Source organism: Erigeron canadensis, chromosome 1 (assembly GCF_010389155.1).
Source record: "Erigeron canadensis isolate Cc75 chromosome 1, C_canadensis_v1, whole genome shotgun sequence".
NCBI lineage: Eukaryota > Viridiplantae > Streptophyta > Magnoliopsida > Asterales > Asteraceae > Erigeron > Erigeron canadensis.
This window is the reverse complement of record NC_057761.1, coordinates 6856059-6881734: the sequence shown is the minus strand read 5'-3', so window position 1 is coordinate 6881734 and position 25676 is coordinate 6856059. Positions and strand designations below refer to the sequence as shown.

Sequence of the window (25676 nt, the reverse complement as noted above, 5' to 3'; positions counted from 1 at the left end):
TCTGTAACCTCCAACCCCCAAATTTCCCGTCTCAAGATTGTTGGCATTCCCCAACAGCCAAAATCTCACAAAAAGAACCGATCAACTGATCATCCGTCTGCATCTGATCCTGTTCTTTTACCTACCTTCGCCTCACTATCACAAACCAATACAGGTTGTGATGATGTAGATCGTCCATCTCATGATGATGTTTTTAATGATACTTTGGGTGCACATGATTTTACTTTGGAGAAACAAGGTCGGATTGAGGGCGGAGTTGAAAATTCTAGAGACGTTGAGCGGTCAGGGGGAGAGATAGGGCAAAGAAAAAGAGATCGCCCTCTCCAAACTACTTTAAATCACCAGGCTACCGCATCTGCTACCGAGGCACATTCGTTGTGTCAAGGTATTGAAAAAGACGTAGCAGCCTACTAACGCATGCACAAACTCATCCTAGCTACTTGGTCTCTCAACAGCGAGAGATCGTTTCAAGTGTCCACGGGGATTCACCACATACTCTACCAGTGTCTCCTTTGGAGTCACAAGGTATTGAATCACGAGGCAATCATCCCCAACCTCGGCCCTTCTTTCATGCACCAATGTCTAGCACCCCTAGGTCACAGTTGTTTGTGTCTACGAGTTTTCGTGACTCTGCACATCTAAGTGATGTTGCCGGAAGTGGTGTAGGACTATTAGTTTCAACTGGTGTCCAAGGATCACTAGGAAATCCTACCAGTGTCACCACCATGCCAGCACTGAACGTAGGTCACTCAACATGCTCTAGTAGCGCGCATGTAGTGTCAACGGATCGCCTAAGTGGCACCGGATTATCAGTTACCCTTGATCCTACATTTCAGTCCCATGTTACCGCTATGACTCAATCATCCACCACAATGGCTCCATTTCAATCATCATATACTCCTGCAACGACTATTGTTCCACATCAACCATTTTCACCTTTGACCATGAATTTTGACGATCTCCGTGGGGTATATCATGCACGTTTACTTCAACGCCCCAACAAAACACCATATGAACAAGCCATTCTTTCGATTCTGAATCTTTCCACCATGGTTACTTATCAAGCTGCATCTGACTCAACTGGTCTTGAATCTAGACTGAATCAAGTTCTCAATCATCTTCAACTACTTGATAATCGTCTTACAACTGGTCTTGATGCACTTAGTCAGCGCCTTACTACCCTTGAGTCATGCAAACCCTTTCTCACTCCTAACAAACGTCGACATGATGATCCTGATTCTCAGGATCCTCCTGAGGGGGAGAATAGAGACTCTGGTCTGTTTAATCACCAACTTGTTTCATTGACAACCGCCCAACGACCAGGGGAAGGCATAAACCATGGCACATCTGGTGGACCTCAAGACGATCAGGGATTTGATTACTATGATTTCAGTAAAGTATGGGAGCAACCTGAGCCTTTGAATGTCATTTACCCAGAGCTCACTTACCTGATCGATTTTAGAGGAGAGTCTACTCAAAAGACGGTTGAAAAGCCTGATTTTGAGTACATATCCAAAAAGGCAACAACCACTCTCACAGATGAAGAACTCAAAAGCCTATATGATATGGATAACTTTGTATTTGATGAACCACAATATGAAGTGTCTGATTCTGAGCCTGTATCCGTGTCTCCAACATCACCTGTACTACAATCACCTGAGTTACAATCTAGTTTTGATAAAGAAGAATTCACAAACGTTCAACCAATAAAAGAAAGTGTGCCAAAAATGTCAAATGCTGATCTCTCTCAACAATCAGCAACTTCTGACCTACCAGCTTTTACTTTCTTCAAAGATAAACGAGATCCATTAGATCTGAACCAGAAACAATCATCAGTGGTTCTTGAAACTCCGTTTCTTGAGGAAATAGCATACAAGGTTTTCTCAAAAACTGATTTCATTCCTAGAAAGTATAATTTCGTGGCTACAGAAGCTTTTTCAACACCAAGGATTCAATCTTTGTACAAGGCTTCGATGATCAACATGCTCAATGATCCACCTCTTGTGGGCGCACAACTTCGATATAGGATAAAAAGGATTACACATGTCGAAGAAAAATGCATATGCAGAATCAACATACCTTCATCCATGTTGTTCGCTCCAACAATGAAAGTATCATTTCAATGAAGCACAGTTTCACCTGCTTCATGTTAATGATATTATGGATTTGTATGATTTCTTTAGGGGTGAAGTTATCAGAAAAGGTCCGATGACTCTTGCTTTGAATGCTATAAAACGCTTCATCAAATATTCGGTTCAAGCGGCATCACGGGAAGAATTTCAGCTGGGAATAGAATCTGTCCAAAGAAATGTCAACCTGTCAATACCTAACCAATCAATACCTTCCATAGACATCGAGTCGCTGAATTTTCTAACCATTTTTCTGAACCAGATTTTGGATTTGTTTTTTATAATGGTGCAGAAAAACCAATCTTCATAAAAGCAAAAGAATTTCACAAATATTCTGATGGTACACTACGACATGCAATTGAAGCTTTTGAAGATATGTTCAAACAAATGAAAGCTGCAAAAGAGAGTACCTTGCTGATCAAGAATATGATGGTGTTGATAAAAGGAAGATTGAGGTTCCGGGTCAGAATGCGACACTTTGAAGTTATTCAGGGAATAAGAAAGAGATCACTCTCAGAGGGCTTAAGATAAGTGAGAGAATTCTATCCATGGCTCACAAGACCAAGCTCGATCACCTTTCCAAAGAACTATGCACCAAATACTCCTTTTCTTCCCGATGATTCAAGGAACCCGAAGACTCAACCGCTTTGAAGACCGGCGACAATTCACACAAAAGGGGGAGATTGTTAGGATAATTATATTTGTGTTGAATTGCATTTTACTAGACTAGAGGGACTTTTTGTGTAAGTTGGTTCTTGGGTATTTAAGCCCGGATTAATAATCTAATGACCTTTTGCCTCATTTTCACCCTATTACTACATAACATTTCAGCCGCATTTCATTCCCTTTTTCCTTTACATTTTATGCATTCATCATTTTCCTTTTGATCTTGATCTTGTTTGTTGCTTAGTCTATTAGTTTTAATTAATAGGGTCCTGAGTTGATGTTCTTCTCTACGACTGTACTTATTGGCTATGATTTCGGTTTAAAACAAAATGAGTATTATTCCGGAGCTTATTTGAATACTCATAGATAAATGATCGCTTGGTCAAGTGGGAGAATGTTGGAACCATGTTAGTGTGACCGTCACTGATCATGTATCATTCCTGATATGATAATTGACGATAACTGAAATCCCTATGTCTAAGTATATATATGATGGACGTATTTAATTTTAGAGACGTAGTATAGGGTTTCCCATTAGGTGATTGTAACTAAGAGGACTAATGTGTAAATACTAAATGGTTGAATGTGTAATTACTCTCATTATAAATAGAGGGTAATTAACCCTAAGTTAATGTTAATCCCTACACACATAATACCCTAATTTTCGTGTGTGTGTTTCTCTCTAATCCGTGCATCATGTTCCAGCCGAATTTATCATCCATTATTACTCAATCACCTTGTTATGGGAACCCGAAATTAATAGCAATTATGCTTTATGCTCTTACAGGTTCCACAGGACAATTTTCATTCGAATCGAATCATGTTTATTCCAATATATTGTATCCATGGATGAATAAATAGTTATAGTATTGAAGATTGAGCATATGATGTTAATTATGATTGTAATGGACTATTTATTAATATTATTTATAAAAAGGTTTATTGTTACATAGTTATTTACGACTTTGGTTCTTGTGGTAATGAAAATAATAATATATTCCATCAAATGCATGTCATGTGATGATAAGTTAACGTCCGTTTTAATTTTGGACCAAAATTGTTGACTAGACAAATTTATTTGGACTTTAGACTAAAACGATAATTTATATAAGTTATGGATAAAACACGACAAGGACCAAAATTGTAATTTACTCTCTAGAAATTTGTAGGTTATGGGATGGTGTAGCAGCAGTATCCAAAAGAAGGGATGGGGCTACAAGTAACTTAACTCGCTAAAAGCCGATTCCCTGTTTCCCCACTCTCTATTCCCGAATCAATCACTTTTATTTGAAACCCCATACCATGAGTTAAAAAGCTTCGGAGAATACATAAAAAAGTAGGCATTCTTCATGTAATATCATCATTAAAATTATTTATCCATGAGTGTTTTAAAAAATTTATTGAGAGCCTATAACCAAATTTTGAAAAAGAGCATTTTAGATTTTAAACTTTACATATGAATGCACAACTATGCCAAAACTTTGTATATCATGTTGGCTTATTTGCTTAGAAGGCTTCCAATAGCCTCGGCGTTTTGCAGTTTGCACAATTGCACGACATCAGTTGCTTGTCACTTTGTGCTCATCGATTTACTGTATCATGTTTATTATCTACATTTTGATTTGGAAAATGACTAATTCTTCTTACAAAATAGCATAAAAATCCTTCTAATACTCTAAAAAGGTGACATGTGGTTTTCATCAATTCTCTTTTCTAATTTTGTCCTCTGATTTTTCCACATGTCATAATACATTAGTTAAGAGAATTTTAAGCTAATTTGTTAGAAGGATTAATCATTTCTCTTTTGATTTATTTACATGCATGTTAGGTTCTTTATAATTAAGTACAAAGTAAATAGTATTAAATTGTGCATGTGACTGATTTCAAAGATATTATAAAACAGTAAAAAATCTAAATTTCAAAAATATCTTCAAACAGTAAAAATCAATTCAAAAGGACTATGTTGTATGTATTGCATTGAAGACACATGATTCTTAAAAGAAAGAAAAAGAGTGGTCACAACATACTCTCTTAGTAATAACATTATTGAAAGCTGTCTCCAGCCCATTCCCCTTTCAAAACAACACTTCACACTCACTCACTCACTCACTCCCTTTAAATATCCATCCATTTTGGTTCTTTCCTTCCACCCCTCTCTTTCAAATCCTTGCACAAAAACTACATTGCAAAAATGTCTCAATTATATTTCATGACATTCTTTTTTTACTTATGTTTCTTTAGTACAATTGTTTGTTTTGCATCCTCCAACGTACAAACCCTGAATTCAGGTTACACATTTGTTAACCCAAATTTACTTCCACCAAAAACATTGACATCATCTAAAAAATATGAAGGTTCATCTGAACTTGTGAACCTTAAGTACCATATGGGTCCGGTTCTTTCATCACCAATTAACATTTACATTATTTGGTATGGAAAATGGAAGCCAACCCAAACTTTGATTATCAAAGATTTTTTATTATCTATTTCCACAACTAATCGACGGGCCGCCCCCCACCCGTCTGTATCAGACTGGTGGGAGACGGTCTCGCTTTACACGGACCAAACAAATGCAAACATTTCGCGGTCCATGGTTATTTCTGGGGAATACCATGATCAAAAATATTCCCATGGGACCCACTTGACCCGGTTAACGATCCAAGAAGTAATTGGGTCGGCAGTCCAATCAGCACCATTTCCAGTGGATCATAAAAATGGAATCTATCTTATATTAACTTCTGTAGACGTGACAGTAGAGGATTTCTGTAGAGCTGTTTGTGGGTTCCACTATTTTACTTTTCCATCAAAAGTGGGCTACACTTTACCGTACGCATGGGTTGGTAATTCGGGCCAACAATGCCCCGAAGTTTGCGCTTACCCATTTGCTGTTCCGAGTTATATGCGTGGTGGTGGGCCGGGTCCACTTAAACCGCCAAATGGAGATGTTGGTATTGATGGAATGATTAGTGTGATCGGGCACGAGCTCGCGGAGCTATCGTCTAACCCGTTGGTTAACGCGTGGTACGCGGGCGAGGACCCAACTGCGCCCACGGAAATCGGGGACTTGTGTGAAGGGTTATATGGGTCGGGTGGTGGTGGTGGGTATATTGGTGAAGTTATGAAAGATGGGTCGGGTCGGACTTTTAATATGAATGGTAGAAGAGGTAGAAAGTTTTTAGTACAATGGATATGGAGCCCCGTTTTGAAAGCATGTGCTGGCCCAAATGCTAAAGAGTGATTAAATGGTTTCTGCATTAGTTTTGTTGTACTATGTGCTTCAAAATTGGTACATAAAGTGATGTTGATTGAGATGGTTTGTTGAAGACAAACTTAAAAGTTAAGGGGCATCAACGGAATTGATGAGAGTTGGAGAACCAGGGGACAATTTTTATTTTTTTAAATTTTTTATAGGGTTTATTTTTTAGATTGAATAATTTTTTTTTATGTAAAAAGGAAGGGGCATGGGATTTTTATATAATCTTTGTGGTTTTTTTTCGCTAGTCTCTTTATGTAGGTAACAAACAAAAGAGTTATAGTTTTACGCTGATGTTGATAAATGACCATCCTTTTATTATTATTATTATATACACATTACACGAGTATAAGATTCTACTAAAAAAAGGTCATCGATATAGGAAAAACAACATTTTGCTATACAATTCTTCAAAAATTTATAGAATAAACTAACGAATTTATTCTGATGCTGTACTAAAAAATGAATTTATTATCACAACAAAACTGTGCTGGAAAATATCTTTTGCATTGAAAGTTCGATGGGAACCGATAATATTTAAATAGTTAAAAAAAGTCTAATGTTCAAAACAAAAAGAGTTAATTTTGGAAACGTTTTGGTCGTTGAATAAAAATCAAAAGTTAAGATTAAAAGATCATTTTTAAATCTTAATTTTTAATTTTAATCTAAAGTCTAAAATGTTTATAACTTTACCCTCAAGTTGTTATTTAACTTGAGGTGATCTTCCTCCTAAAATCTAATGCCTTTTCCAACCTTTATTGTTTTTTCACTTCATTTTTACTATCACTGCATATCTATCTTTTTTCTTATTTTATATTCAAAAAAGTATTACTATCAACCATATATTTGCTTATTTTTTTCCAAATATTATAACTTCAAAAAAAAGAAATCGTTTTATAAAAAGTTTATTCGTTGAGAATTGAAACATGGCCATTAAAATTGTTTTCTTCTTTTTTTCTCAATAGAAAAACTTATGTGCTTTATCCAAAAAAAAATGCTATGAGAAAGTTGTTTTACCAATGGTGTTCTCAAATAAATGACGAGAAAATGAATAAAAAAACTGGTTATATAAAAATCACATGCCCCTTCCTTAGTTCCATTTTACATACAAAAAGTTATTCAATAAAAAAAAAGGAATGAATTTTTTAAAGTTATCTTAACATGACTAATTATGTTAGGGTATTTTTGACCCTTAGATGAAAATCAAAAAACAAGATTAAAACATAATCTTTGAATCTTGGTCCTAGATTTTCAATCAAGGGTCAATATTATTCCAATTTGACTCAAGTTGAAAAATTAATTTAAGGGAACCCTTTCCCAAAAAATAAAACCTATGAAAAATTACGGAAAATAAAAATTATCCCCTGGTTCTCCAACTCTCATCAATTCCGTTAACTTTTAAGCTTGTCTTCAACAAACCATCTCAATCAACATCACTTTATGTACCAATTTTGAAGCACATAGTACAACAACACTAATGAAGAAACCATTTATTGAATAATTTTTGTATGTAAAAGGTGGGGAGAGGCCTAACCAAATACCAAAATAAATACTACTCATTTTATCTTATTAAAAATGTTTTGTTTTAAATTTTTAAATTTTTTTTCATTTTGACTTTGACCATAGATATATTATTTTATGTTATACAAAAATGGTACCCGCGGGTTGCAGCAGTGGTGGAAGTGGCACCGGTGGTGGTGATGTGATGGCGGCGGCGGTGACAGGTGGTGGTGGGGAGTACGACGTCGGTGGTGGTGCTAGCGATTAGTGTATATTATTGATGTAATGTGGTTTAGACGTATTGTACATCATGCATTAGCATATGTATATAGTTAAAAGTTGAATGTTGAATGTTGAAAGTTGAAAACTCTATTTACTTTATAATATAGTATAGATAGAAGTATAGATATAGATAATGGGGTTGGGTATTTTAAAACAAGTATTAAAGTAAAACAAATAGGATAATATTTTGACCCTTATATCATGGTTAAATTGATTCACGAAGATTCACGAAACAGATGATGCACGATGGTTTTCATGATGCACAATGATTTTCAATGAAGAGAAACTTATTGTTTTATTTGTTTTACTTTAATACTTGTTTTATTTTACGTAAAACCAATTATTAATACTTGCTTAAATCTATATAAAAAAAACACATTTAAACTCAATAAATTCATATAATTTTTATTAAGTATTATATTACACGATAAAAATATTTAAAGAAATAGTTTTTAAAAAAAAAATCAAAATGTAATACTTTTGTTTTAGAACATTAAACATTATAGATTAAACAACTAGCGAGAAGCTAATATAAGAGTAGAAATCAGAGGATGAAATAAAACAAAAGAATTTTAAATGAAACATAATACGAGTATGAGTTAATTGATATTGTACAAATATAGTACCAATTGTAGCACAGAAAATTTTAACCAAAAGAAAGCTTTGACTGTTGGTTATAATGTTTTAACCCAATCTAGTTAGGTCCGACCATACTAATTCATGCAATTCAATACGGTTCAGTCACAATGAACCAATCAGTAGTTATCGAATTGGTACTTTTTTCTTATTGATCCGATTGATTCAACCGACTGTTTAATAACAGTGATCACCTTCTCCCATAAGTGTTCAAAGATTTTTTCTCTAGTTGTTGACAACTTGACAAGATAACTGAAGACTCATAAATACTTTATTTCTATTTTTTAAGAAGTTAAAAGTTAAAATAAAAAGCAATCCATCAATAGATGGTGATATTCGTTTTTTAGACCTATATATGAAATTGAGAAATGCGAGTTCGAGTTGTGTAGATACCCAAAACAATGTGGGTATTAACTGAATGAATTTAGCAACATCATAATCTTTACGAGGTAAAAGGATGGAGATTCGATGTTATTACGAAAACATGATGTTCTTTTCTAACCTTAATTTTTAGTTAATAAACAAAAATATAAATTAAAAAAAAGCTTAAGTACACTATTATTCGAATACTTCACTGTAGAGTATGTATACCGACATTTTATATTCATCAAAAGTCATAAATTCTGATAACTTATAAAATAACTATATTTGGTTAGTATCATACCTATCTTTAACCATTCACTTGATATTGTAACAGAATTAAATTTATAAATCTAAGTGGGGTACTCACCCAATGCAGCTATAATGATGATGAGGGGTAGTGGTGGTGGTGGTGGTGACGGTAACGGTGTGGTTATTAATTCAAAAGTAATTGATGTAAAATAGATATTGGAGTTATTTTAAAGTAAAGGAGTGTATGTTGTAAATAATTTCATTAAGACTATGATAGGCATATTAAATGAAACTTTTTGAATTAGTAAATAAATAAGAGAGATAGTTAAGATAGATAAAGTTGAAAAATATTTTAAGAGCATCCCCAATGGGAAACGTATTGCTCCATATTGCCCTTCCAATACGGTACACACCATTGGGTGTGGGCTGTATTCCGTCGTATTGGGTGAGAAATGTGGTGGCTATTAAAAGTGTGAAAATAAATATGTTAGAGTGTATTGGAATGTATTGAATGTGGGTGTGAATATGAGGAATATATTGGAAAGAAGTTTTACTTATGTGACAGTGTATTGAGGTGTATTTACCATGACCACTGAGAATGGTCTAAATATATTTTAGGTAGATGTAGTATGTGACAGTATGAGTTTAAAATGTGTTGAAAGTTAAGGTTATTTTGATGGTGTTTGGTAGGAGGAAATCAAAAGGAATAGAAATGTAAATGTAACAGAGAATGAAAATAGTTGGAAAAATAATAGATATTTGAAAAGAGAATAAATTATGTTGTTTGGTACAAACAGAGAATGAATATAAAAAAAATATAACTTTTAATTAATAATTAAAATTAACACATATAGCATTAAAACAAAAACAATTTTTTTTACCATTCTCTACAATTTGTAGGGAATTGAGAGAATGAAAAGCATTCTCAGTTATTTATTATCGATTTTCACTCTCCAGTGTAACTAAACAAGAGAAGTCTTTCTCATTCTCTTTTTTCCCTTTTCATACTATCGTACCAAATACCCCTTTAACTTTTTAAAGATAAAAAGTTGAAAAAAAGAGAAAGGTAATTCGTTTTATAAAGGAGTAAAAATAAAGAGAAAAAAATAAAATGTAATTTTGTTTTAAAAGGTGAATTTCGCTTGAATTCCGTGTTGCGATTCGACAGCGGGAGGTCTAGCATACGTTGTTTTAACCGGGTCCGCGCTAGATAGCTCTCTCGAAATAGAAATGCCTATTTCAAATACCCAATGGGGGAAACCCCCTACTAATCCGTCTGAAAGCACGACGATTAATAGGGGTAAACTCTGCTCCCTCATACTTGAACCTGGTATAACCAAACCAAATTCTCATAGAAGGACTATCTATATCTCAAAGTTGGTGAAATAGGGATTCGAACCTAAGACTTATAAGTCAAAAAGGAAACTACAAAGCATTTCACCAACTCATCGTTAATAAATAAAATGTAATTAAAAAGAAAAAGTTTGAGTACGAGTATTAATTTTCACCTAAGATATTTATGAAAGTTAACACTTTTTCTTCTTTTCAATTTGACTTAAAATTAAGCATGTGAAATGTGAACACTGCAAGAGTAAGTCAAACGGGTACACTTAAACAAATATTTTTAATAATTTTTAAAGTGAGTTAAGGAAGCAAATTAGAAAGTATTTTAAAATATATTCAAAATCAAACGTGCACGACCCAATTGAGTAACTTAAATAGAAGAACTAATATGTATTATTAGGGTTTATTAATGTATCCATTAGACTCGTGATATTAGTTTTTTTTTTTAGTTTAGAAAAAGAAGAAATTACACCGTATCTACCATCTAAAATAAATAATTAACTAAGCATCATCGCATGCATGAAAATAATATCAATAAATTGAAACAAAAAGTAATCTTTCGCAAAACATAAAGTTAGGCTTATCGAAAGGAAAAGGCTTGATTTACCTTTGATGTGTTACCTAAAGCATATTTGGAATTGGACCTTTATTTTCGAAATAGGACAATTATGCACATACTGAGACATTATGATATATGGGGATATAATGTATATTCATGCATTTAGTCAAAATAAAACTAAAATACGATATATCTTATTTTAAAATCAATCTAATAGATTTTATAACTTGATTATTATAATTGGTAAAATCAATTCACATGACTAGTCTCCATAATATTGTATCCTACATTTTAGGTGTAAATTTCCCATTTTCCCTCCAATACCTTGTTGGAATTCTATATATAATCTTGTTATATACAAATGAAACATCATACTTGACAATACTTTTGTCTTTATCGAAAATTCAATATGTATATTGTGCTTCATAAATGGTACCAGAATTATCATGATGTCGGCCCTAACCCTTTTCACTCATTGCAATGCAACAAGATTCATAGTGGAGGTTGTCCTTTGACATGTATAAACCATATTATGCTTAATTTACAAACACTTTGTGCAAAATTTACAACATTTTGTGCACAAGAAAAAATGAGTCAAGTTGCCCAAACTTTAGATGAAAACAGCTCACAATGTGGACCCTAAAATCAATTGCAAAAACAGAGTCACTCACGGGATTGAGTCATCAACGATCAATGCAAATTGGCAAACTGCCTTTAAATCGAATGTACTATCTGACCAGTCAGTCACCATACTAATAAATTTTATTCAAAATTGAAATAACTTAAGAAAATGTTTATGATGTTTAAACTTTCTATATAGAGTTAATTACATACTAAGTATATATGTGGTTTATGTTATGGGATAATGATAAATTAACCATTGTATGCCTAAAAATCAACATAATCTTAAGATGATGACATGTGAAAAATCAGGGACAAGATTAGAAAAGAGAATTAGTGGAATCCACACGTCAAATTCGAAGGTTTTAGGTTAATTTTTAGACACATAAGTTAGGTTGATTAATCATTTTCCTTATGTGATATATAGAAATTAGAAAGTACAGGGCCGTAGTATAGAAATTAGAAAGTACAGGGCCGTAGTAGTCGAGATCTACTAAAACTTTGAAAGGCCTTTACTTTTGCGAGACTAAATCGCATATTCCATAAACGATCTACGTCAATTCTCCTTCGTAATCTGTTTAACTTTGATTTTTAGTATACATTTACTTGTATGAGAAAAATAACTAATATTGTAAGTGTATGTCATCAACAAGCGTAATAAAATGTTGTGTATTAATATGAATTTTGCTAAATAAAGCTTTAAAGATTGTAGTTTAGGTCCATTAAATATTGTATATTTATCATAAAATTCAGGAGTGGACTTTTGATATGAAAAATACAACTTTTTATGCACGTTAAGTGCAATTAGCACTTTCCTATTAATAGAACTACATTTAAAACTAATTATGAACCCATATCAAATAGATAACTAGATTAATACCCGGTCGGTGACCGGGTAACCAGGTATGTTTAAAAGTTTTTAATCAAAAATAAAGTTTATTATGAAATCCATCTTAATGTTAAAATAAAATCTTAATCCGTACACTTTTTTTTGTCGGGGTCCAGTTGACCTTTTGGGTTAATAAGGCAACCTGTCAGCCCAAAAATATTTAAATTTATGTAATATTTTTTAATAGGTCGACTTACCAACTCATTTAATCCGAAGACCCATTTGAATTGAAATCAACCCGTCAACCCACCAACCTATATTACTTGAGATCAACCCATTTGACGCACCCACCTACCAACCCATCAACCCATGTGACCTGAAATCAACCCACCAACCTAGTGCCAACCCGTTCTTTTTTTGTGTGTTAGTGGTTAGGTTCGGGTTGACGGGTTTGACGGTTTTGATTGTGATTTCCAAGTCGATTTTGATATCAAGTCGGGTTTAGGTTGGAAATTTTCAACTTGCCAACTCGAACCCGTTAACCTAAACCCGTTATAATAATATTATATTTATATTTATTTTAAATATTGTTATATATATATATAACTATTTACCTGTGCATTATCGTAAACGGATATTGATTAACATTTTTTGTTACTCAAGTTTTTTACGACGCCATAATATTTTACTCACTTACATTTTAGGTTTGTATGGATTGGAACCAAGTCTTTTTAAAACTCCATTATTCCACCTTAATATGCAAAGTCAAATTTGTTTAATTTTTTTTCTTTCCAAAAAACGACATATTAGTTGGTTAATGGTTCAACCCTAACACTGACATCCAAGTAGGCAGTAAGGTAATGGTGGGAACCCGAAGGCACCCCTGGAGACCAAGGGTGCGATAACACGGCCCACACGCGTTTGAAGAGGTAAATGCCTGAACCATAGGAATTGAGATTCGGTCCCTGGTCTTCAAGCCAACATTCCCTCTACCAGAACATCAAAGAGGGCCCCAAAGACCATGTGGTTAAATTTGTCTAATTTAATGTGTGTATTATTAAAATTAAGTGTTGTGATTGTTTATTTATTTACAAGATGAATGTATATATAAATCAAAAGGTATATATTTTTGTTGATATGACGATATATAATTTTGTATTATTAGTCATCGCGGTTAATAGACCTCTAACATTCATTCGTGATTACACACATTTAGTCCGTTTCATTTATAATGAATAAGTTATCAAGATGAGCTTTGTTGTTTTATTGTTTACGTGTAATTATATCATATCTCATCTTAAAATTCTTCCTTATTTTTATACAAATTAAAATTAAAGTAAAATATGTGCATTCTAAATTACGTGGCTAGCGACATAGAAAAATACAGAGGAGAATTTGAATTCAGTTTAAAAATTACTTATTTGAAAAAAACCATATCTTTCCAATTACTATGGTAATGTTGTTTATATTTAAAGAGGCCTTAAATACTTTCCAAAACTGTCAACTAATCATAACACAAAGAAATCATCTTTTTAACCAATAAAAATCAAGAGAATTTATAATATTTTCTTCATGCTCTACCAACAATATATATATAATATAATATGACAAAATTGAATAATAATAATATGGGAAAATTCTAATGAATTGCCCGTCATTGAAAATAACTATGTTTTGTGGATTTTTGAAAATAACATACTCCCAACAAAAAAAAGTATGTCTGAATTCTCTCGATGCATGCCTCGTTGCTTCTTTTCTCGATATATATTGTGAGGTTGAATGTCTAATTGAATTTTCAGAAAAGTATTTATGTGTGTAACTTGTGACCAATTACTATTGTATGAAAGAAATTTTAGTCCGGTTCATTATGTGTAAGTAACCTGTTAAAATTGAAAGAATTGTGTAAACAAGCTGATATGGAGATCTCTCATTGGGCCATGTATCAGATGCCTGGTAGTGCCACATTTATTTCTTACATGATTCGTTTAGTTTTAGCAGGTTACTTACATACAATGAACCCAACTAAAGTTTCTTTTATACAATAGTAGCCGATCACAAATTACATACACACAGATACTTTTCCCTTAAATTTTATCCAGTAACATCAAGCAATGTGAAAAGTACAAATGATAGACAACAATTCTTCAGTTCTTTGATGAATGTAATCTCAAGAGGGTGAGAGAATGTACGTTATGCTTAATTTGTTTATTCATTATAGATATTTAAATCTTGATAAATTTTCTCAAAATCTAAAACCTTTTCAATGATTCATTAACCCATAAGCAAGCTTGGTGTATATACTTTCACATATTGATTTTTTAATTTATAAAAGTCGACGTATGGACCAATCATTTATATATTACAGAATAAATATTAAAAATTGGCATGTAATTAATTCTACATCTAAACTTTAATGTCTGACAACCTCATACTAACTTATCTAAGTATATATATTCACTCTAACAAATATCATATATAGTTCAGGGTATTGAGTGATTGAGTCAAAGTCAATGTCATTGTATATTTGTATTTGTTTAACTTTATTTTGATATTGATTAAATGTTATGAATAGTGTTCTTAGTTTTTAACCAAAGCTACTAATAAATGAAGTCATGACAAAACGTTTCTTTTGATCAAGTTCTTCATATTTTATATAGTTATATATGCTAGATTGATATTTTTGGCGACACATTTTAGTAACTGCCCATCCTACTTCAAGTATTGTTTTAGGAAAATTATATATCAATTTAATTTATATACTTAAAAATCACCTAATCATACGTGAAAAGATTAAGAGATAAGATTATGAAAGAGTAGAATCCATGTGTTAAATTTTTAAAGTTTTAGGTTGATTTTTAAACATATGATTTAAGTTAATTAATACATACCAGTAGTGTCACTCTTCTTGAAAGAACAATATTTGGTTGACATTATCACTATATTAAGTTCATCACCGATGTTCCGCCAGTATTTTGTGACGACTACTCATTTGGAAGCCGGTGTGTTAACCAATGGCACATGAATGTTAACCAAATACATCTTTATCTTATATTAGTCGGTGTAAAAGTAAAACCAACTCAAGCTTCGTTATCATACGAGAACCACTAGCTAATACACTTTCCATACAAACCACTTTCATTTACCCGGCCTCTTGCACTCAAAGTCTCAAACGCAACCAGTTTATGGTTGATCATCATTCATTGAAAGTTAAAAAGTGCTTCATTACCAATGTAATTCCTGTATTTCAAAACATTGGACCTTCATAGAAAGGTGCATTTAACAAAAATTAATTGTTTCCACATGTTATGTATAATATGCAGCCATGAAACTTGGGATACTATCCCTACTCTGGTGCTTTGACACGTAAACTATAGGGACCAATATTAAATCCAACTAGATCATCCTTTCAAGAAAAAAATCCAACTGGATCATAATCACAGAATTGATCACCATAATTTACTGCATTTGTAACATTCATTGACAAAATACAAAAGTATGCATATGGAATAATAGATTGCTCATCAAATGTTTTAATTGATACTCGGAAAATGATAACTCCTCCCAATCAATTAGCCTAATCTTCTTAATATATTAAAAAAAAGTGATGTGATATTTACTAATATTTTTTCTTAATTTTGTCCCTGATTAAAAGGATTAATCATTTCTCTTGATACTCAATTATACAAAATACTAGCTATTTAATATATTATGTTTCCAAATATTTATTTTTATGTTTTATTAAACAAAATCCTAAAGATTTTCGTTGAAGTGCATTAAATAACATAAACTCAAGAGGATCTTTATATTAAATAAAATAAAATTGTTATGACATCATATTTTACAAAAATAACTAATTTGTCACCTCCAAATTTTTTCTTAAAATTAGTTCTTTTTTATTTAATTTATTTATGATGTCAAAAACATTCCTAATTAAAGTTTATTTCATTTTTATTTTGTTATTTTTGATGTCTTTTTTTTATTATTTTCTTTTGAACACTCTAATATTTTATACATGGAACTTTTATATTTTCATCATATAAGTAATTTTATGATAACATAATTTTAAACTTTTGGCATATCATACAAGTTAATAAACTAATTAAATTTATTTGAAACATAAGATATAGTATTACGAGGTTATGAGTACCGCTGGACTGTCACAACTTAAGTATCAAATATATGTTTTTATAAAACTTTTATTACTATTCCCGGGTTAAACCCGGGATACTTAGCTAGTAGTCTTATATATGTAAATGTGCATATTTTTTATGCACCCTAAATGAACTGTCGAGAGCTTCATTTAACATTTTCATGTATTTTTTCGTATTGATTTTAGTTAGATAAGAAAATACTACGTGAAAAAAAGTATGCAATAACTTTAAGAAAACATCTTTTCTATTAATAAATTAACATCTTTCAATGGTAATTTTGAACTTAACACAATTTTTTTAAAATATATTCAACCTTAACTACAGCGAAAGCGAAAACTCATTATGAGATAACCTTTGTCTCAAATTTTGAAAACATCTTGTTTAAATTAAAATTTAAAATCAGACCTCATAGTGTTAAGCCATTTATAATTAATTGATCAATCAAAATTATAAATTTATTAAAATCTAAGACATTGTCTATATTAGCATGGTACTGATGCAATGCGGAGGTGGTCATGGCAGTGCCGATGTGGTAGTGGGACGACTGTTTGTGATGGAAGCGGCGTCAAGTATAAAAAAGGGGTTGTTTGTAACCAAAAGTTAGATTAAAAAATAAAGGTGGGTATAAAAAAATACTAAATTTCTTAAAATAGAAGATGTCAATTTGTTTTATAAGGGGTTATAAATAACCTTGATAGTATCTTTATCCTTATAATGAATTAAAAAAAATAGTTTTGTGATAATATCTAACATTTTATAAAATATTATAATATTTATTATATATGAATATTCACTTTCATATTTATGTAATTATATTCTAGAATGTTCTCTTGAACCCTATAAATACCAGACTATATTGTATTCTCTCTCAATCTTATAATACCTTATCACGATTACCTCTAAACCCTAATAATAATAAAACTTTCGGACGAAGTATACTTTGAAGGTATCATTTTTTTTCTTCTTCTTGTCAGACAACTCTTCTCATGATTTAATTTAAAACATATGTTGACAACTTTTCATGATTCTTTCAAACTATTTATTTTTATTAATTAATTAAACCAAGTTTTGTTTTTTAGATATAACTTAACCAGATTTTTACCTCTACTTTAAATTCATATTAATTAAACATGAAAAGAGATAACGTTTGATGGTACATTACTTTTATAAACACTGTTCTTGTCTCTTTTTTTTTTTTCCCCTTTTCTATATCATCATTCAATGTCTATAATATATATGTTATCATGTTTATAATTATGTTTAAAGAACTTATAGTTCTTCAATTATTAAGATTGCTTTAAGCAATTTATATTTTTCATAACATTAGTTATGCAATAAAAAGAACTAATTGTTTTTTCGTATACAAAAGAAACTTCAAGGTTTTATCACTAATTGATTTTTTCGTTATTCACTAAGGTGAATCATAACTACCGTTATGCATAAGAAACTTCAAGGTTTCATAACTAATTGTTTTTTTCGTTATTCATTAACGTGAATCATAATTGTCGTTATGCAATAAGAAACTTAAAGGTTTCCTCTTTTGGATTGAATCAATAATTACATAACTAGAGTTATGTTTTGAAGAGCATGAATTTTCTATATTAATATTTTACTACTCTTTGAATAAAAATTCAAAGTATAAATAATTGTAGCTTGAAAACATTATTAACTAATAAAATGAGGTTTATTATGCAAGAACTACAGTGTAACACCCTAAAGATTTTAAGGTAAAAAAAATTAACCTCTTTTTATAGTTTTGATATTAAATTAATTTCCTAATATTTTATTTTTAGATATGGGGTTAATTTAGTTGGAACTTTAGCGGATAGTGGTTAAAAATACCCCCAAAATTAGAAGAGGGCGTGGCAAGCCCATGGAGTGTCAGCCATCTTTTCTTTGTGACTCACTCTTCCACTCTCTATCTCTCCACCATTTTCATGCATCTCATTCTTATTTCTTTCAAAAATCAAAGCTTAATCCCTCAAGTTCAAGGCTAGAAATTACAATAACAATCACCATCAACAATCTTTATCAAGCAAATTAAAAGTTAGGGTTGTGGTGGAAGGTGGTGGTGGCCGAATTTCAAAGAGAAAAGGTGGAAAAAGAATTTCTAAATTAAAATCTTGAATTAGATTATTATTGTTGAGGTATTGTTGAGGAAGTCCTCTTTCCCGAGAATAGCATGGCATTTTCGATCAAACAGGGAGAGCGTTGGAAAAGTACACCCCTCTTTTACTCAAGAGGTTAAATCAAACGTTGGAAAGGGCAATGAACGATCACATTGCTCAAATGATTAGAGAAAAGGTTGCGGTCAATGTGCAACGGGATTTTGAGAAAAGAGATGCCAAAGATAAAGGCAAGAAGAATGAGGAAGAGAAGGAAGTGGAGGTAACCGGAGAAAGAGTTTATAAGAAAAAGTTCACTTTCTGAGACTTTGAGGTATGCCACCCACCGGAGTACCACGGTGACCGTGATCCCATCGTTTGTACAAGATGGATATCGGAAATTGAAGGGGCTTTCCGTACTAGCCAATGCCCCTCACATTTGAAAGTTGTATTTGCGGTGGGTATGCTTAGAAACAGTGAGAAGAGATGGTGGGACGGATTGTTGACAATTAAGAAGGAGGCCTTGGATAATGTTGAATGGCCCGAGTTTAAAACCATGTTCTTCAAAGAGTTTAGGTCAGAAGCTGAAGTGACCAAGTTGAGAAGTGAGTTTCTAAACGACTGTCAAGGCAATATGAGCTTGAATGAATTCCAAGCTCAATTCTTGGACAAGGCTCAATTTTGTCCGGAATTCCTTGAAAATGACCAATTGCTAAAAGAGCAATTTTATTTGAAGTTGAAGAAAAACTTGAGGGAGAAGATAAGCCTACGCCAAATGGAGTCTTTTTCCATGTTAGCGGATGTGGCTAGAGATCATGAAATCGAACAAGCAAGAGTGGAGGAAGGTGATTTAAAAAGGAAGCATGAGGACACCAACTCCCCGAATAAACGGTTCAGACAAGAGGGTAATTCCGGTAACAACTCACATAGAAGAAACATCCCCTTTTGCCGTCAATGCAAGAGAAATCACTCGGGTGTGTGCAAGGCATCGGAGAAGGGTTGTTTTACTTGCGGAAAACCGGGGCACACAAGCCGAAAGTGCAAGTCAAGGTCTCAAAAACCGGTCATATGTTTCAAGTGTTTCGAGGAGGGTCATATGAGAAGTTCATGGCCTAAGTTGACTGAAGAAGAAAGACTCGAAGAAAGGAGGAGGGAGGCGGAAAGGAAGAATGCCCAAGCTCATGGGAATCAGCGAGGAAGATCCTTTCAACTCATAGTGGAGCAGGCTAGGAATACGGATGACGTTGTTACAGGTACATTTCTTGTGTATAATGTGCCTATGCGAATTCTCTTTGATTCGGGGGCGAATAGATCTTTTGTTGCAACTAGAGTAAGTCATGTTATTCCTGTATCTAAGTCAAGTCTAGATAATACTTTACAAGTTGAGGTTGGTAATGGTAGAATGGAGTTAGTGAAGGATGTGTATAGAGGTTGTGAAATCAAGATTTTTTCGGAACTCTTTCAAGCTAATTTAATTCCGTTCCCCATGGGGGAGTTTGATATAATTTTGGGTATGGATTGGTTGAGCTCTTGTAACGCCAAAATCGTGTGTGATGAAAAGGCGATATATTTGAAGACATTCCTATTGTTAATGAATTCGCCGGTGTTATTCCCGAAGGCTTTCCGGGTATTCCTCCCGAATGGCAAGTTGAGTTTTCAATTGATCTCATTCCGGGGGCTAACCCCATTGCTAAAGCTCCTTACCGGTTGGCTCCAACGGAAATGCAAGAGATGATGAAGCAATTACAAGAATTACTTGACAAGGGTTTTATTCGACCTAGTAACTCTTCTAGGGGTGCACCGGTACTTTTTGTCAAGAAGAAAGATGGAAGTATGCGTATGTGTATCGACTATCGCGAGCTCAACAAAGTCACCATAAAGAACAAGTATCCTTTGCCTAGAATCGACGATTTATTCGATCAACTTCAAGGAGCTTCATATTTCTCTAAAATAGATCTTCGATCGGGTTACCATCAACTCAAAGTACGTGATGAAGATATTCCTAAAACCGCCTTTCGGACTCGTTATGGTCATTTTGAGTTTGTTGTCATGCCTTTTGGTCTCACAAACGCTCCCGCGGCTTTCATGGACCTTATGAACCGTGTTTGCCGCCCTATGCTTGGTAAGTCAGTGATCGTATTTATTGATGATATCCTCATTTATTCTAAAAGTTCATCCGATCATGAAGTTCATTTAAGGGAGGTGTTGGAAACTTTACGTAGAGAGAAACTTTACGCCAAATTCTCCAAATGTGAGTTTTGGTTAAGAGAAGTGCAATTTCTCGGTCACGTTGTTAATAGTGAAGGAATTATGGTGGATCCGACTAAGATTAATGCGGTGATGAAGTAAGAGCAACCTAAGAATCCGTCGGAGATTATAAGTTTTCTTGGTCTAGTGGGGTATTACCGTCGTTTCATCCAAGACTTTTCTAAAATAGCTTCCCCATTGACCAAGTTGACTCTAAAGAATGTCAAGTTTGAATGGAAAAGCGAGCAAGAGATGGCTTTCCAAAAACTTCGAGAAAGGCTAAGTCAAGCACCGGTTCTTGATTTACCCGATGGTCTTGAAGATATGGTGGTGTATTGTGATGCATCATCTAATGGCCTAGGTTGTGTTCTTATGCAACGGGGTAAAGTCATTGCCCATGCTTCAAGGCAATTAAAAGAGCATGAAAAACGGTATCCTACACATGATTTGGAGCTAGCGGCGGTGGTCTTTGCTTTAAAGATTTGGTACCATTACCTTTACGGAGTCAAGTTTACTATATATTCCGATCATAAAAGCCTCAAGTACTTCTTTGAGCGAAGAGATCTCAACAATCGTCAAAGAAGATGGTTAGATCTTTTGAAAGATTACGATTGCAAGATCTTGTATCATCCCGGGAAGGCTAATGTTGTGGCGGATGCCTTGATTCGGAAGAGTTGTCATCATTCCCTAGTTGTTTCTCCCCTATGGGTTTTGATCACCAATGACTTCTTTGACCAAATTAGAGAAGCTCAAGAGAGGGCTTTGCAACGAGACCTTAAGAAGGCAAGAATACAAGGTCAAATTCAATATTTTACTAAGGACTCTCGTGGCCTTACCGTACATTTTGGAAGGATTTGGATTCCATTCTCTTGTGAGTTGAAGCAAGTTCTACTCGATGAGGCTCACAAATCCAAGTACTCCATTCACCTCGGTGCTACAAAGATGTATCATGACTTAAAAGTAGAGTATTGGTGGCCCGGAATGAAGCATGATGTGGTGAAGTATGTCGAGAAGTGTTTGACTTGTGCACAAGTGAAGGCGAAGCATCAAAAGCCTTATGGTATGATGCAACCATTGAAAATTCCCAAATGGAAGTGGGAAGATATTACCATATATTTTGTCACCAAGTTGCCCAAAACGCCTAGAAATCAATTTGATACAATTTGGGTGATAGTTGATACATTAACCAAGAGTGCCTTATTTCTTCCAATTCGTGAGGCATCTTCATCCGATGTATTGGCGAAGATCTATGTAAAAGAAGTAGTGGCAAGACATGGAGTTCCCATCTCCATTGTTTCCTATAGAGACACTCATTTCACTTCTCACTTTTGGCGAAAATTTCATGATGATATGGGCACTAAGCTCAAGTTTAGCACCGCTGTAACGACCAAACTCATTTAATCAAAAACTAAATTTTTTTTCAGGACCCCACTACGGCACAGTGAGGTAAAACACACCCACTGCGGCGCAGTGGAAGTCCACGTACCAGAATGACTAATAGCCTCACTGTGGCGCAGTGGGAAGTTTCTACACGGAAAATTTTTAATCAAAACCAACTTTTCCTGCACTTTGACTCATAATAGATTCATCCAAAATATCATTTCACTTCCAAATCTTCCAGAAATTAAACCATAGCCTTCAAGACATATAAAACACCATTTCAAGAAAATTTACCATCTAAACATAATTTACAACTTCCTTGTCCAACAAGTGGGTCAATTACCCAACTTGGATAATTAACAAATTGTTCATACATTCTTTAAAAAACTTACATTTCACCACAACCACCGTTTTTCAGCATTTACCAAAACATAATTTAACCAAAAAGATTTGTATCAAGAGCCAAGATGTACAAAAGAGATTTTTTACCCAATTTACCCAAATTGCCAACCCTTGAGATGGCTAAAACCTCCAACTTGAACTTCACTCGTTCACTTCCTTGCCCTTGCTACTACCAACTCCAATAAAAGAGTTAAACAACTAAAATATAAGCAACGCTTAGTGAATGCATAAACATATAATCATAATCATGTTACCGTAACTATGTGCATCAAGCACCACATAAAGCCTAGCAAGCTAGCCATTGCATTCATAACAAACATCACACAATCATTTTCAACATGGCCATGGACAATTTGGCTAGTAGGAATTTACCCACCTACTAGGTCGTCTAGTAGAAATTTATCCACCTACTAGTTCTTACCATTAACAAACAAATGGGTCATAGGAATTTACCCACCTATGACCTCTATTAACAAGAACATGATTATATGCATATACACTTACCTCAACTTGGCTACTTGACACTATAAGGCTAACAAGCTCAACAAATTAGTCTTCAACACCTATACATAAATCAACACATAAACATCTATGAGTTCCATGACTCAACTTCCTTATAAACATCTATTTGCATTCATCAATTCTAACATTATGGTGTTTGGCTACTCAAAACTTTTCCCACAATTCCAAGTTCTCATAATAGAACTTTATTTCATAATTACTAGCCAAACACCACAAAATATGAGGTTCTTACTATGAGAGATTTTCATTATCAACATTCCCTTTAAATCAAACTATCCATTTCTCAATCAAATTTATTAGGGTTTTACTTGGAAATCTCAAATAACAAAAACCCCTAAATTCTAAGATTAAGAACCCTAATTTTCAATAACAAATAAAACTAGGGTTATGGAAATTAATACCTCAAAAGTGAAAGACAAAGGATTAGGGTTTTTAAATCACAATTTTTCCCCTTTTCTTCCTAAAAATTTTGGCCACCACCACCTCCACTCAAACCCTCGATTTCAATTTCTAATACAACTGGAGATGATTATTGTTATTGTTCGAGGATTAAAATTCTTTAATTTGAGTTTTGAAGTTTCAATTGCATGGGTTGAAGTTGGATTGAAGATTCAAGAAGAGTGGAGAAGTAGGTTGAATTGAGTGAGTGGGAAAATATGAGTCATAAGACTAGATGGCTGGCTTTTCTCCCTGCTAGCCACGTCCCATAACTAATTTTATGGGTATAATACCCGCTAGCCACTAGAGTTCCAACTAAATTAACCCCTTAACTCAAAACAAAATACAAGGAATTTAATTTAATGTCAAAACTATATAAAGGGTTAATTTTCTATTACTTTAAAACATTGGGGTGTTACAAATCTCACCCACTTAGAATCGATCATGTCCCCGTGATCCATGCCATGTGCAAAGATGGATAGTACACTAACATGTCATGCTCGGTTTCCCAAGTATATTCCGAGCTCCTTTGATGCTTCCATTGTACCTTGAAAGTTCGTACCGTCTTGTTGTTTATCCTTCTCAACTCCTCTTCAATGATAGCGACCGGTTCCTCCACATAAGTTAACTTCTTGTCTAGTTCAATTTCGTTTAATGGAACACACGTTGCATCATCAACAAGACATTTCCGGAGTTGAGATACATGAAAAGTGTGATGAATACGAGATAACTCTTCAGGTAACTCCAATTGGTATGCCACTTTGCCAACTTGGGCTAAAATCCGAAACGGGCCAATGAACCGTGGACTCAACTTTCCACGTTTGAGAAATCGTAACAAACCCTTCCATGGAGATACATTTAACATAACTCGATCACCAACCATAAACTCAATGGGCCTTCTTCTAATATCGGCATACGACTTTTGTCTATCTTGAGCCGCTTTAAGCCTTTCACGAATTTCATCTATCTTTTGTGTAGTCTCAAGAACAATATCGGTTCCTCCTAATTCTCGTTGTCCCACTTCTCCCCAACAAATGGGAGTTCGACATCTTCTACCATAAATCATTTCGTGCGGAGGCATCTTAATACTAGTATGGTAGCTATTATTGTACGAAAATTCCGCCAAAGGAAAGTATGCATCCCATGGTCCTCCAAAATCAATAATGCATGCACGTAACATATCTTCTAAGGTTTGGATGGTTCTTTCACTTTGACCGTCCGTTTGTGGGTGATAGGCGGTACTAAAATGTAACTTAGTACCCATATCTTCATGGAACTTCCTCCGAAAATGGGAAGTAAATCGTGTATCTCTATCCGAAACAATAGAGACGGGTATGCCATGCCGAGCTACAACTCCTTTCACATAAATATCGGCTAACACCTCAGAAAATGATGACTCCCGAATGGGTAAAAACAAAGAACTTTTCGTTAATCGATCTACAATCACCCAAATAGAGTCAAATTGATTCTTGGGTGTTTTAGGAAGTTTGGTAATAAAGTTCATAGTCAAGTGCTCCCACTTCCATTGAGGTATATCCAACGGTTGGAGCTTCCCGTATGACTTTTGATGTTCCGCCTTAACTTGTAAACAAGTCAAACACTTTTCCACATACTTGACTATGTCACGTTTCATGCCCAACCACCAATAATCAACCTTCAAGTCGTGATACATTTTCGTTGCGCCGGGGTGAATAGAATATTTGGATTTATGTGCTTCATCAAGAAGAGTTTCTTTCAAAGTGCACGAGAATGGAATCCAAATCCTTCCACACCGAACCGTGATACCACGAGAGTCCTTAGAGAAATATTTCATTTGCCCTTTAATTCTCTCTCGTTTAGGGTCACGTTGCAAAGCTTCTTCTTGAGCTTCCTTTATTCGCTCTAAGAAGTCATTTGTAATCATTACCCATAAAGGTGAAACACGAATTGTAAAATGAGAACTCTTTCTACTCAAGGCGTCGGCTACCACATTGGCCTTACCGGAGTGATACAAGATTTCA

At 33.8% G+C, this 25676-nt stretch overlaps 2 protein-coding genes across 2 annotated transcripts; both read left to right on the top strand.

Moving 5' to 3' along the window:
- The first annotated feature begins 4944 nt into the window (after positions 1 to 4944).
- On the top strand, positions 4945 to 6352 carry LOC122609011 (protein EXORDIUM-like 5). Its single transcript, XM_043782074.1, has one exon. It carries the CDS (start codon positions 4987 to 4989, stop codon positions 6031 to 6033), a length of 1047 nt encoding a protein of 348 aa, XP_043638009.1. The 5' UTR covers positions 4945 to 4986; the 3' UTR covers positions 6034 to 6352.
- Positions 6353 to 18850: 12498 nt separating this feature from the next.
- Positions 18851 to 21036, top strand: LOC122601561. Its single transcript, XM_043774342.1, has 3 exons — positions 18851 to 18970; positions 19022 to 20198; positions 20249 to 21036. Exons 1-3 carry the CDS (start codon positions 18851 to 18853, stop codon positions 21034 to 21036), a joined length of 2085 nt encoding a protein of 694 aa, XP_043630277.1.
- The last annotated feature ends 4640 nt before the right edge of the window (positions 21037 to 25676 follow it).

What these genes read in the sequence shown, in the direction of transcription:
- LOC122609011 (XM_043782074.1), top strand. Translation starts at nt 4,987, where the DNA reads ATGTCTCAATTATATTTCATGACATTCTTTTTTTACTTATGTTTCTTT.
- LOC122601561 (XM_043774342.1), top strand. Translation starts at nt 18,851, where the DNA reads ATGAACGATCACATTGCTCAAATGATTAGAGAAAAGGTTGCGGTCAAT. An exon ending in AGGAAGAGAAGGAAGTGGAG is followed by an intron (nt 18,971 to 19,021) that starts GTAACCGGAGAA and finishes TGAGACTTTGAG; the next exon opens with GTATGCCACCCACCGGAGTA. An exon ending in GGAGTTTGATATAATTTTGG is followed by an intron (nt 20,199 to 20,248) that starts GTATGGATTGGT and finishes TGTGATGAAAAG; the next exon opens with GCGATATATTTGAAGACATT.